Source organism: Pyrgilauda ruficollis, unplaced genomic scaffold (assembly GCF_017590135.1).
Source record: "Pyrgilauda ruficollis isolate IOZ18807 unplaced genomic scaffold, ASM1759013v1 scaffold42, whole genome shotgun sequence".
NCBI classification, from domain to species: Eukaryota; Metazoa; Chordata; class Aves; order Passeriformes; family Passeridae; genus Pyrgilauda; species Pyrgilauda ruficollis.
This window is the reverse complement of record NW_024525712.1, coordinates 5727206-5742279: the sequence shown is the minus strand read 5'-3', so window position 1 is coordinate 5742279 and position 15074 is coordinate 5727206. Positions and strand designations below refer to the sequence as shown.

Here is a 15074-nt window from a genome sequence, read left to right as displayed (position 1 = left end):
TGATCTTTGAGCACAAAAGCAGAATTACTATAATTAAAACTGATGGAAGAATTCAGGTTCCTCAAACAAAGAAGCTCTAGGAAGAATTGAAATCTTTGTTAAGCTATGGATGTAAAATTACTTAGGTACTATGGATACAAAATTTTCTTAGGTAAAGCACAACAGTGTGGCTGGACAGCTACAATTTTAATTAATTGCTAAGTGTACAAGGAGTCAAGATATTTTAAAAAAATTTAAAAGGCATTTCTTTTAACGCTTTTAAATGTCTATTTTTTTTCTTTAATAAATGTTGAAAGACATACAAAGGATTTAGGAGAAATTATACCAGCCACTTTAGTCATAAGTAGAGGGGCATTTTCTTCCACCTCCCACCTGTACAAAACTGAGTGCCATAGAGGTAGGTTAAATATGTGAACAAAAAAGGGACTTGGAAGAAGAACAAAAGGGTGTAAGCTTTCTGTGGATAAATCAGTGGGGAGGGTGGGGGACATGGGGGGAATTGTCTTTGAAAGGGCTGGTAGGAAAAGAAAAAGCTACTTCATAGCTTCATGCACAATATTATATTATGTCCCTTATTATCCTTGATAATTAGTGTGAAAACTCCTGCTTCCTTTGATCCTTACGTACTGTGCCCAAAGTAGTCTATCTCTTCCTTTTTAGTCATTCTGCTTGGTTTCCACTCTGGGCAAACTAACTTAAGCAGTATCACTCCCATCTCATTTCTCTCTTACACCTTCCTTATCCTAGCTAAACAGTGTTTTGTGCTTTTCATTAATTTACTGCCTTATATTAGGTGACCTTCAGTATTTCATCAGGGTACAGAGAATTTTGAAGTGCTATACACTCTAGCTCAATGTTATCAACACAACATAGCTGCAAGCTAATAAAGAGTTAGTGTGCACCCTGGTGATTCCAAAAAGATGAATTAAATAAATGTTTGCGAAAGAATAGACTTAGACTGTTTACGTAAGTGAAACTCAGTTATTTTGTGGTTTTTAAGGTTTTTTTTTTTTTTAATGGAAAGGGAAATATAGTTATATAGAGGTCTTACAACCATACGTAAGTGAAACTCAGTTATTTTGTGGTTTTTAAGGTTTTTTTTTTAATGGAAAGGTAAATATAGTTATATAGAGGCCTTACAACCGCATAAAATTAACCCATTAATAAAATTGATGTATTTCTGTTCACAAGAGAGATTAACTCCTTTGAGATCACAGTGTATATTGTAGATAAGTACTATTTCTCTTCAAAAAGTTCAAAAAGTTACTAACTTAATAGGACTGTGATCTAAACAAGTGAATAGATCTTACAGGTATCACTAATATTTCAGACTCATTTGTTTAGCTGCTGACTTGAGGATGAATAACAGCACCTACGCTTGTTCCTTATTGTAGATAGCAGACAAAACACTCATAGAGCAGAAGTGTATTCATACACTTGAAATGCCAAATAAGCTAGCACATTGCATCAAAGGCATTAAAGGACTGGATTAGAAAATCAAAAGGGTTTTTGGTGGTTTTTGGGATTTTTTTTGTTTGTTTTATTTTGTTTTGGTTTGGTTTGGTTTGGTTTTTTGTCTGATATGATATTAGGCATCAAAAAGTCTAATACAAAAATGTCTAGTAGAAAAAGTATAGTCCTGTATTTAAACAGTTATGGCTCTAACTGTAATCAGTATTCTGAAGGAAGAGAAACCAATTCAGAAGATTGTAACATGACAATGGGATTTGAATGCTATTCCCTTTATAAAATAGCATGTTATGTTCCCAGTGAAGGAAATTTTTAGTATTGAATAAAATAATGTACTTTATGGTGGTCTGTGCTGCATAAATATTAGCCTATACAGTAGCAAAAGTACAAGAAATCATTAACAGGTCTATAATCATTCTCAGGACTATGGTCCTGAGACAGTATAAAGAAGTTTCAGGTATGAGACTGCCTAAAAAAGATTTCTCTCTGATGTGTGCTGAATATTGCAGATGATCTGCAGGTTTATGATGATAGTAACACTTTCATGTCCATGGAGTTGGGGAAACAAAAGCATCAAGAATTAGCATAGAGGGCTACTACTACTATGAAATAGTGATGAACTTTATCCATAGGTATTCGTCTTATGCTTATATGTTCATCTACATGCTGTAAGGTGACAGTGCACACACTGCTGACACTGAAAATGGTGGCAAGCATCAGCCCTTTCTTATTCCCCAGTACCACTTTTTATAACTTTTATAACTTTTATAACACCTGCATGCTCTTTTATTCTTTTGTGATGGGTCAATACACATCAGCATTCCACACTTCTTCAATGCTGTTCATCTGTCTTATACAGCTGCACCCTATTAGGGATGAGGCTCTGCTATAGCCCCATTCCTATTGCCCACAATCTATTCTCTAACAGTAAGGAGTTTAGTAAAGGAGAAATGTTTCTGTATTATAGGTGCCTCAGTTCTTTAAGTCTGAAAGAACGAACATATGAGTGATTATAAATAAATGCTGTGGCTGATTCAAACTGCAGGGCACTCCATTGGACTGATCACTCCATGGTCTTCTAGCTTGTACTTCATCAGTTAATGTGTAGGCAACAAAAGCACTTCTTGGTGCTTCCTATCTTTAGTCCTATATTAACTCTAGACTGGGCTAGAAGACCTAGACTGAAGGGATCATTGTGGAAAAGTTTGTTGTGAGGAAAGGAAGAAATGTCCAAATTGTTAACAATTTCTAAATCAGAGAATGCAGCATATGACCTGCTGGGTTTGACAACTTCAAAACCTTCTGGTTCTGTTTTTTACATTTGGCAGCACAAGACAGCCTTCATTAAGTATTGCCCATCCTTCAGCTGAAGTTACCTTCATCATCGTTTTATACCATTGCCATTAAATGGTGGCAGGGGTTTTTGGTGGATATCTCTCTCCTCAGAAACTTCAGGTCAGTTAAATCTGTTTCTGAGAGCTGTGCAAGTGTTACAGATACAAGCAAACAAAGTAAATTGGAAAGTAATGGCTACATGAAAACCTGCATTTAGTCTTTTTAGCTCAATCTGCGCTCCTTTGAGTTTGTCTAAACTGAACCACTAAACTATCATCTAGAAACATTTCTAGATGTAGTTGAAGATTATGAACCTGCAGGGTTAGGCTGCTCCAATTTATTTGCTTGAAAAGGACTGCAGAAATGGTTTTTTGGACAGAAATGTTTGCAATTCTATGGATATTGATTCCACTTTACCATATACCTTTGCAATCACATGTAGTCAGATATGTGTATCTGTCTGTTGTGAGTTTTTGATACCTGAGACAATTCTTTCTTTTTACAAGCACTGCAAAACAGTAGATAAGTGATAAAACATAATGCTTGTTCTTTAGTTCTGTGGTTTTGAACCCTTTTTATTTATAGCACACTGATCATAGTTGAGATTGACCTTCATTTCCAGACAGAAGTCCCCATAATGCTCTGATATTCTTGGAATTTTTTGAAAATGTTACTTTCTCAGGAATGGGTCTTCATGCTTCAGGTAATAGTTATCCTTAAGTGAATTTATTTAAACTTTAATTGCTTCAGGGAACAGCCGAGTTGACTGAAAATTTATTTTCCAATGCAGAGTATGTAACTGCACCTTTGATCTTCCAGACAGTTTTGCAAGCATTGTTTACACAATGCTAATTATACACTAGAGTGTGTAATTTAATAGAAAAAAGTATGTACAGAATAATGAAAAAAAATTGAAATAATTTCTTTTTTTGTTCATAATGTTCAGTATTTATATCATACAGAAGCAGCATTATTTGTTAAAATTGATAGCAAAGCTATCTGTAAAAATGTCTTTTACTATATTTATAGGCAGAAATTAGAGAAAAGTTAGAAATTAATAAACTAAGAGAAGTTGCAGTTTGGTTTAAATCTGTGAAAATTTACAAAGTCTACATTGACTGCCATTTTTCCTAGCATATTTATATAAATAGTTCAGACACAATGGCTTGCTTTGTGTTAGCCAGCTAAGCATTTAGAAAGAGATTATTGCTCATTGAATAGTGCAATACTAAGGAAGAGAACAATCAAAAGTGTTTATTTGAAACCATTCCATATTCGACCATTGGAAAAGAGACAAGTATCAAGAAATCATTGTTTCTTGAACTAACTTAATTCTGCTTCATGGTCTTCCAATATGAATTGCAATCCAATTTTAATTTTAAAAACTATTTTTAAAGCCATTTTGTGTCTACTGTAGTTTTAAAGTCTACTTGTACTGCAAGGTGTCTGTCACACATCTCCCTTGCCTACTCATAGACATATAAGCACAGTACCACATTTTTTTGCCCTGTTCTATGCTTTGAGCTGAAATTGCCAAGTTTCCTAATGAGCCTCAAAGTATACTTTTGCTTAGGAGGCATTTTAAGTGTTAAATACTATTCTGACTGAATAGTGAAGAATTTTTAAAAACATTTAGTTATCTAGATTTCATTGGGGCTTTTTTGGTTGGTTTTCTTTTTTTTTTTTTTTTTTTTTTTTTTTTTTTTTTTTTTTACTATCATATACTATGGTCTAATTCTTCATATATTTTACTACATCTCAGTTTTTTCCTGCTCTGTTGCAGGCTTGACATAACCTTCCACCCAGATACTTTTCAAGGCCAACACTTGCACTTTGTGTGAATTTCAAGTGTTTTATTTGGGAAATACTTGTGTCTCAAGCTCAGGCATTCATCAGGTGAATCACATCCTTCTACTTCAAAATTTTTGTTTCAGACTTTTAGTCCAGTTTTTGTACTTAAATATTCCTCAATTCATGCAAGATAAGATTAATTTCATCTAACTTCCTGTATTTAAAGTGTAAGGTTATCATGCAGATTAATTGTATTTAAAAATACATATCTGTGAATGAGGATTTTTTGTATCCTAAGATCTTTACTGATTTCTAGAAAAGATATTAGCAAATACTTTAGAGTTTAATCTTTTAAATGGTCACAGTGAAATGATTTGACTTCTGCACTCAGAATAGATATTGGCTAAAGGGCCATATGGATGAAATAATTCATCAAAAACATTCTCATTTTCAATTTTAATTACCGTTCTTAATAAAACAGAACCTGTTTCAAACAGCTAAAACCTTTTCTAAATATCTGAGCAGTGTGGATATTAATATTCAGGTATGTTTGAAGATTTAGATCAAATCACAGTAAACACAAAGAACCAGAATTTAAAAAGAATGCCAGCAGCTTTGCATTGTGCCATTGCTTGTCTGCAGAGACATATATAGAATTTCTCTTAACTGGGTGTTGACAGTAAAAATGGGATGACAAAGGTCATTAGGTTTTCCTAAAATATGAGTCACGTTTCTTTCTGCAGACTCTCCGCTGTAGTTAGTTGAGGTATAGAATCTCCTATTTACATTTGTAACATTGTCTCTGTTGTGTGCTTGAGAAATGCATGTGAGAAAGAGAAGCGTAATAAACCCTGGACTGGCAGATATTCCCAGAGATACACAAAGCCTGTGAACTGGAGCCAGCAGGAAAAGCAAGCACTTCAGCTGAAGCCCTTTTTTCCTTTGCACACATGAACATAAATGCATGAACACACACACACAGACACACACAGAGTCTTCTTCACTAAATGCATTTAATCAACCTTTAAAAACAACATAAAACACTCACTTCTGCAGTTCTCTTTTAATAATTTTACTAAAACAGTGTAGCAGTGAATGTTACTCAAAAGATACTGGATTTGTCTTTTTTGAACTTAGTGGACTTTTGCAAAAGCTTCAGCATCACACAGCAGTGCATTTACTAAAACAGTGTAGCAGTGAATGTTACTCAAAAGATACTGGATTTGTCTTTTTTGAACTTAGTGGACTTTTGCAAAAGCTTCAGCATCACACAGCAGTGCATTTACTAAAACAGTGTAGCAGTGAATGTTACTCAAAAGATACTGGATTTGTCTTTTTTGAACTTAGTGGACTTTTGCAAAAGCTTCAGCATCACACAGCAGTGCATTATTTAGTGACCTTCTGACTGATAAGACCTTCTTGTGATCACGGAAATTTATTTAGTTCTGTTGGTATATGTGTGGTTCAACACTCTGACTTCTTCAGGCACTACCTGAAGAATACTAAGCAGCTTCAGGAGAGTATGATACAGTGTGAATACCTTTTAAGGTACTAGTGATGCTGGGAAATTTTAAACCAAATCATTAACATTAGATTTATTTCCTTTTCAAATTATAATTTGAAATTTTAAAAAGTGAAATCTCGTACTCTGCAACAGTTTCTAGTCTACTGTTTCATTTTGTTCCAACAGTTTTTCTATTTGTCTTTGCAAAATTTGACTAATATCTTCCAAAAGTACATTAGGCAATATGTCTGTCATGCTGTCTCCTCTCATCTCTTGACAAATATAAATGTTTGTGTGCAAACAATCTTTGCTTAATTAAGAGGAAACATAGTTATTCTTCTGTGTTTGCAAAAGATTTATTTCTATTAAGAAATTAAAATTCTTTCTTGTTATTCCAAAGGTAAAAGTACTTCACTTCTTTGGCTTATTCAAAAAGGCAATTGTGAATAAGAAAGTGAGTTCTCAGTATTAATTTTATTTGGTTTATATTTTTCCCATTAGATATATCAGGACTACACTTAAAATTTGTTGATTTTGAAATTTTCTATTTAATTATGCAAAACACTGTTGTTTCTGTACTGATTATAAACTAAAGGTGGCATTTTTAATAGATTTACCGTGTGGTTAAAAGTAAAATGGTATTACAAGAACAGCAGCACTTGGTAACAGGATCTTGTATTTTTTGCCAACTGTGACTTCTCCCTGCCCTGATACTTTCTGACATTTTTAATTTGGAAGGGAATATATTGGTTGTCCTATGTTTGTAACAGTAGAGTGAGACTAGCAAAGCTACCAACCATCTTCAGTGTTTATTGAGTAATAAATAATGTCTAAACTTGGAAATAGGAAATTTCCTGCACGAAATAAGGGACAGAGGAATTCAGGAGACATAGTTTTCTTGCACCTTAGGATTTAATATACACTGGTTTTTTTGCAGCCCTAACATTGTATGACCTTAAAAAAAGCATGCAAATTTTGCTGCACTGTCGTTCTTGTTTACTCCTGTTGTGACCATCTTCAAATGGTTTGGTCAGAAATCAGTGATAATATTATTTTTCTCCACAACATTTTTTCCCACAATGAGACCTCAGGTTCCCTTACAGTCAGTTTCCACAAAAGCACAACATTCAGGTTTCTGGGATTGAGTAGGTAGCACTGGCTGTTGTATTTTTCATAATAAATCATTTAAAAGCAGACTGAGTTGGGGGGAGATGGGGGTGGAAGAAAAAATAAGAATAAAAAAAAGGTTCTTGGCTTCCATCAGATAGAAGCTTGATATTTTCATGTAAGTGAATATATCAGTTTCTGGTGTAAGCATTATTTATGTACACAAGTGGAAAACTTAAAATATTTGAGGTAATCCTGCATTTCACAATATTGGCCAAAGTGGCATTATGCTAAAACACTGGTCTGGAACAACACAACCACCAGCTTCCTCCCAGCACATTAAACCAATAAATGCATCTATAAGTCAGTGTGCTAGAGTTAGTTACTTTTCTGCTTGGTGGACGAATGCTCTGGTTGTGCTCAGATTAGAGGCGACAAGCTGTAGCATCCATTTCTGACAAACTGGGTCAGGGATATGCAGACCCTGGGTACAGGGCACATGTACCCCTGGGTACAGGGCACATGCAAACCAAACACAAATACCTGTTTCCTGAGAGTCATGGATATGAAACTGGGGAACACCTTTGCCGTGTAGTAGGAACTGAGTTCCATCTGAGATCTTATTTGTAGCTCTGCATTTTAAAAAGCACTTTATGTGGTAGTGTGCTATGCCCCAAAGTGAATTGTGATGGTTTAAAACATGTCTATACATGTGTGTGTGTATGTGTTCCCTTTTGGTTAACAAATGCTTACAGACAATAAAGACACAAAACTCAAGACTGTATTTGAAACACAAATGTATGCTTAATTTGGTACCGAAATCAATTAAACCAAATACTTAAGATCAAGATGTGTATGATGTATTAATATATTTCCATGTATATTTCTGTTTGTATACAGAAAAAAATAATGTGTTATGTCTACATAAGCACTTATTTCCCTACTGTCCTGTGCCAATTTTATAAAATCACTTAGTGGAAGTTGTGTTCAGCTGGTATGTAATATCAGGTTGCCCAGCAAATTATTTATTCAGGTTGTTCCACTGGTCTTGCCTACTCTTTTCCATTGCTAGTGTGGCTTGATTCTCAACTATTCTACATTCTAAGTCAGAAATGCTTACACTGCGTTTATTATAGATCAACAGGAATGTTGATTTTATTGTAAGTAATGTGCTTTCCATGACTGTTCTTTGGTTTAAAGTAGCTGTTATTTGTCACACTGACAGGTACACCTACTGCGAAATGCTGGCGATGAAGTTACCATCACAGTTCAATACCTCAGGGAAGCTCCATCATTTTTAAAGCTCCCATTAGGTAAGAGGAAATTAGTGAATGGGAGTAATTTGTTTTCCTCTTTGCAGTATTCTTGTAATAAGCTGACAGTGACAGAAATAGAAATTCAATTCTTGAGTGCTTTACAGGAAGAAATAGAAAATTATCTGTCTACTTTACTGTTTAACATATAAGAATCAAATGCATACTGCCTTGCTGCTTATGTATAATTTATTCAAAATAAAACTGAAAAAATATCATTAAAATGCAGTACAGTCATGGGTGATAGCTGAAAGTTTTTCAATAGAAGCTTTGCCTGAATACAATAAAATAGTGTTTGCAAACATTTGAATCATACATTTACACTGAAAGGTACTTTGAAGGCACTTACCAAATAAATGGATAACATTAATTATGTATGTTTCAAAATTACTTTTCTATTTTGATTGGTTTTGTCAGCAGAATTATGTCGAGAAAACTGAGTAGTTTAACAGTAGCAATACTAAAGATTGTATGAACAATACAGATCAGGGAAGTTTGGGGCTCTTTGGATAAAATATTCAAGTTGCACAGTTGTGATTGCAAGTAGAAAAGTGTTCATAATAAATCAGTTTATTTAATCAGATTAAATGATTTTGCACCATTTTATTTTAACAGATTATTTTCTCTCCAAAATAAGCAAAAAGTTTTGAAATGTGTCTTGTTCTTTGGATTGATTTAGATTTTATTTATTTAAGTTGCACTCAGCTATGTACTTGTTTTTTTTCTAATTTCAGCAGACTCATAGATGTCATAGTTTAGACCTTGCCATTAAAAGAGTGTCAGTCATTTAATCTAGATTTTTATACCTTTCAAAAGCCAATTTGGCAGGCCTCTACTAAGCTGAACTATACATTTCATGCTAGAACCTTTCTTTCAGTGTTTTCTTGTTGTCATTGTGATTTGAAAATATATGGTCAGTGTTTCTTATAATGAGTCTTCAGGTATGGTCTTCCTATTTTTCCTACTAGATCATCAGACAACTCTAAAATTGCGTTGACTGTGGCTTGGATAACTGTGTCAAAGTTATCCATGATTTTGGGCAAATTAGCAACATCTTACCAGTGGTGTCTGTGTTGTTGGGCAAATTTATTTGTGACTATGACAGTGCTGCTAGAACTTGTATCTCATCTTGTAGACTGACATCACATACTTGAACTGTACTGCCTGTTGTTGGTTAACCTTAGCTAAGTGCCAAACTCCCACTCAGACACTCTCTCACTCCCTGTTCTCAAACAGAACGTGGTGTACAAATAGAACAAAAAAGCTCTTAGGTCAAAAGAGATTAGCTACTAATTACCATCATGGCCAAAGGAGAGGCAATGAGGAGAAACTTAGATAAATTTATTGCCTATTAAAATAGATTCAGGCAATGAGAAACAAAGACAAATAAATTGTCCATCGCCTTTTTCATTGACCTTGAGCTTAATTTGATTTTTGTGTCACTCTTTTCCTTCCTATTGTATCTGCCCTTCTGCATTTACCCTTTGTTAAATAGTTTCCCAGAGGTGCTACCAGCTCAGCTGCATGGCCCAGTAGTAATGTGGGATCTGGCTGGATCTGTGTGTTTCTGGCACAGGGCAGCCCCAACCATTTCCCACTCCTGGAAACATCCCAGCCCATCAGCCCTTGCCACTAAGGCCTAGTACACGCTCTACACAAGCTGGCTGCCACCTTCACAAGTAGTTCATGTAAGTCCAGCAATATTGGTGCCTCTTTGTATGTCATGGGGAGCTTGGCTTTCTCACCAGGAGATACTGCAGCTTCATTGTCTGGGTGGCTGACATCATGGCACTGCTTCCATAAAGTGCTATTTCTGGAAACAGAAAGCAGTTATCATCAGGGAGGCCATCTCCTATCTCAATGTAACCAGCTAGCAGTTTTTGAGGTCTGCCCCTGATTACTGTTCAAAGAAAATCTTTTCTGGAACAGCAATGACAGTGCCATTTTAGACAAGCTACCAGACTGTTAAGGAGCGCAGCAGTGCTTCTGAGATGGGACATCTTGTGCACAAACTGCTTATTTTGGGCAGCTTATCAGACTTGCTTCCTTTATGCAGAGCATGTGGAAATTTTTGGCAAGTATTATACTACCCTCCCTGGTCCCATGCATGACCTTATACCACATGCTCAAAAAAAACCAAAAAAAAACCTGCTAGGTATGATCAGACATGTAAGGAGCTTAAGAACCAAACCTGGACCTCCACAAGAGCTTACATGCGCCTCTCTAGAATGTTCTGTGTAGCGATTCAAACGAGGCTGAAACTAAGGTTTGTGAGTCAAGTGATCTTTGGTAAATGGCTTGCTATAAATATTCATTCTTGTAGTAAGAAAATAAGCAAATAAGATGGATAAAATTATGGAAAATAGTTCTGATTTAATACAATAAACAAACTGGAGTTACAGAGAATAGTAATGGAGTTACAGAGAATAGCACCCCATTTCACGAAAAACTTTTCACAAGTTTTTTCCATGCACAAAAGAGAATTCCAGTCATGAAGCATCAATGACACATTTAGAAAGCTAAGTAGCAATTCCATTATGCAATAAAGAAATTCCCAAATCACACTGCAGGCAGTATTTAAGTGCATACATGCATGATTCTGAAGTATCTTGGCTACTCTGGCCATCCCAGAAGACTCAGGCACTTGGTCCCCTACCTTCCAGCATTCAGTCAGACCAGCTGCTGTGCTGGCAGCTTTAGTGCTGTGGTGTGTTCATTTTAACTGCAATTATACTGTCTCTTTACATCAACCCATATCATCACTGTGAGCACATCATCAGGAGTTGCATCTGCCTCCCCTTCTTCCTTCTCATACATCTCCCTTCCCTACAACATCTCAGGTCATGGCAAAAGTACAAGATGCCATAACAGGGAAATATCTACCTACAGTTCTCACGACATTTTTTTATCTGTTCCACTTCTTTGTTATTGCCAACAAAAAAACCCAGAATTTGACAAGAATTTTACATGGGTTTATTTGTAGATACTGATTCAGTATTGCTTAAGGATGAGACAAGAACTACTTGTTTTGAATGTCTCATTCTCAGTGGAAAAAGGCTTAATCCTGCTAACAGTTAAGCATACAAATAGATCCCATGAGCACAACCCCTCTCAGATGACATCTTGAAACTTTTTTTATTTCTAGACATTAAATATAGCATGTGGATATTTAATTGTCTGTCTTTCTAAAATACAAGTAGCATTTCTGTCTTGGTTTGGGGAATTATATTAAAAATTCTTCCTGTGTTTTACAGATGGAATAGATATTGTCTGATATATACATATATTTTTAACATCAGCAGGTATTTTTCTTGAACTGATTTCCAGGTTCCCCTGGACCATCCAGTGATCACAGCAGTGGAACTTCATCACCCCTCTTTGACAGTGGCTTACATTTAAATGGAAACTCAACTAACACGGTATGCAAATGAATAATAAAAGCAGGGTGGGTGTGAGCTCTATAAGTTCTTTTCCCTTTTTGAGCTTCAAAATGCTAGAGTAAGACTAACCTAGTTGTTTTATTGTTGTTGTTTGCTTTGATCGATTTTTAAGTGCTTATACTGTAAAATTCTGTACTTACAAAGTCCACAACACATGACCCTGAACTGCTAGGTTTTTACTCTGAGACAGCTGAGACATTTGGAAGAGTGAGCACAGTAAGATTTAATCATTATTTAGACATGAATTCATGTGAACTTTTGTCATACTTTGTTGCATTATACTGTTTAATTCAGCTGGAGATGCTGAAATGCAGGTGAAATTAAGAAAATAATGTAAAGTTGAATTCTTGAAGGAAACTTTTTTTAATAGGAAAGATAGGGAGAGAAAGAACTAAAAGAGGAAGAAAAATCTCTTTTTTTAACCCAGAGGATATTCAGTTCTTTTTTCTGCAGTGAACAACTGTGATTAAATTAATTGCAGCATTGTGGGGAAAGAAAATAAGTCCTTTTCTCCAGGAAAAGTGGTAGTTACCAAAGAGCATAGGATGTCTTAGTAAGCAACAGTGCTGTCCTTTTAGTAATGAAGATTGAAGATGTAAAAACTAGCTGTACAAAGACATGGACCTTCATGCTCAAAACCTGTTCAACACCTAACAAATCTCAGCTCTAGTCTTTCAGTTGGATATTTAATTATACAGAAAGAGTACCCTGAATGAATCCCATTTACCCTGAATGGACAGAAGGCTTCTCCTCTCTTTTCCTTTTTCTTCTTAGACAGTGATATAATTGTCTGATGCTTACTGTACTTCTCTCAAGCTTTGCACTTCTTTGAGCACTGTCTCTCTATACTGCTCCTTAAAGCTTGTTTTCATCGGTTAAAAATATGTCCATAAATGATAGCATAAGGGCATAGTGTACAATAAATAAATAAATAAATAGAAATATGCTTCTGTGCTGATACTTGTACTGCAGTGTTTGGTGTCCACAATGGTCATAGATACAAACGCTTTCATGTTTATTTGCTTGCAGTTATCCAGATGATTATTAATTTGAACTGCCTTGTACTGTTGTCTTACTAAACAATCCAAACTTCAGGATCCAGCATTCTGCAATGCCTGTCTATGAGGTTCTCTGCAGGCAAAGAAAGTCCTGTCTGCAAGGAGCTTACATTATAAGAAAAGGGCTATGGCAGTGATTGCATTAGGACATTTTAGTAAATTAGCACCTACTAAATACTAGAATGAGTGTGTTGTGATGATTTTTAAGAATCATTGTGACTACTGTGGGAATTGCACACTTGTAACTTCTCATAAGTGGCTGGAGTTTTGTAGACCTGTAACAGAGTAATTTAGAGTTAGCACACAAAATAGCGCACAAAAGACTGCGTATAGGCTTGAAATATAAGCAGAAAAACAAAAATTAAAAAGGTGAAATAGTAAGGTGCTAAGTTGATTTTATACAGCACTTAATTTTTCTGAAGCCTGACATAAATTCACATGAAGAGCTATGTATAAAATAGACACTATGACCTAGAAGTGGAATAAACAGGACAATCTACATCATAGATCGTAAAAGTCATGCTCTCCCTTCACAGAAAACAAAATAAAAAAATGCTAGAATCTTATTGTGAAACTCAAAAGCATGGCCCTATGTATTTTGAGCAGAAATGACTGGATTTTGAGATGACGCACTGTATGATTAAACTTTTCTCAAGCTGTGAGTGTAAGTGAGCTGTGATCATATCTTGAAAAGTGGTTATGAACGTGTTTCACTTACCATCTAGTGAGCACTTCTATTTTATTCAATTAAATATTTTCAGTTTTATGGTAAAGTAAAAGCAGAACTCACATTTCCTGTAATGCTAGTGCCTAATAAAACTAATGATATTTGAATCCTGTTTTTACATCATCTTGGCTGGGGAGATCTGACTCACTTTGAAGACAGCATCTTGCAAATTTGTGTTGTAGCTTTATGCACCTTCCTAACCACACTCAGATCCATGCCATAATACACAATGCACCTATATTTCTAAGTGGAAATTCTACTCCAAAAACCACACCATGTAAAGGACAGGAGAGGAATGAGAGCTAAGGAATTACTCTTGCTCCAGTTTTACCGAGCTGTCGTTTTGGATGTCTTCTGAAAAACAATACTGAGGCACTACAGCTGGCTTGTAGCATAGAGGCAGTAGTTTAGCCATCTTAGCAGCAAAACCTTTCAGCCTAATAGGATTGTACTATTTTCAGTTCTGGTGCTGTCTTGCCTCTGTTAGACCTATCTCTGTCACCTCTGCTGTGAAGCATCTGCTGTATGTGATGTGATAGCATCTTCAGGATTTATACACATCTTTTGTAATATCAGAGCAGTTTGCAGTACAGCATTTTAACGTGGTTCTCTGAAACCCAGAGAAATGAGCTGAAGTGCTCTCTTCACACCTGATTATTTTGTGCTTGGGCACTACTGTGACAAATTCTGCAGGGATTGATGGTGGCAGTCACATTCATCTGTACCTTATAGGTGGTTTATTGAATACAATGTGAACTTCCAGAGAGCAGTATGCAACATACAAAGGAGGTGGTCTCAAGGCTAGTGAGTACAGGTTGTTTACCTGGAGAGTTCTAACTCTAGAACAATGAAAAAGTGCTGTAGAGCTATCCTACCAGATGTCCAAATATCCTAGACATCCAGGCCAGCTCTCTGGAGAAATTAGTGGTGGAAAAAAAAAATACTGTAAATAAAACAAATTACTGTTTAAGACACCATGGGATAATATGACAGTTACAATGCAAAGGCAGAATATAATAGGTTTTCATTTGTTTGAGAATCTGGCTTCCTGGAATTGTCTAAAAGTGATGTTCTAACAAGTGAAGCTAGACCAGAGTAAATTGTTGTTTTCCATGTGTTCGTGTAATTTGAGAACTCTAATTTTGATAGTGTATGTTAAGGTTAGTTGGTTAGATGAAGCTAAACAGGCACTTACATTTTTCTAAATTGCTTTAAAATATTTTTCCTTGATGCCTTTGTTTTATCTGCTAAATTAAATTTTGCTTTAAGTTTTGCTTTAAAAAAGACATTTTCTACTTCATCATCAAGTTTCTAAAAAAGAAAAAATAC

General features: G+C 35.4%; 1 protein-coding gene across 1 annotated transcript in view; it reads left to right on the top strand.

The window, feature by feature from the left end:
* SNTG2 (syntrophin gamma 2) overlaps window positions 1-15074 on the top strand; it is a 210135-nt gene that overhangs the window by 121625 nt on the left and 73436 nt on the right. Inside the window, exons 7-8 of the mRNA XM_041477904.1 lie at window positions 8433-8520; window positions 11848-11939. Of these exons, the coding sequence (XP_041333838.1) occupies window positions 8433-8520; window positions 11848-11939 (180 nt within the window). The remainder of the gene's footprint in view (window positions 1-8432; window positions 8521-11847; window positions 11940-15074) is intronic.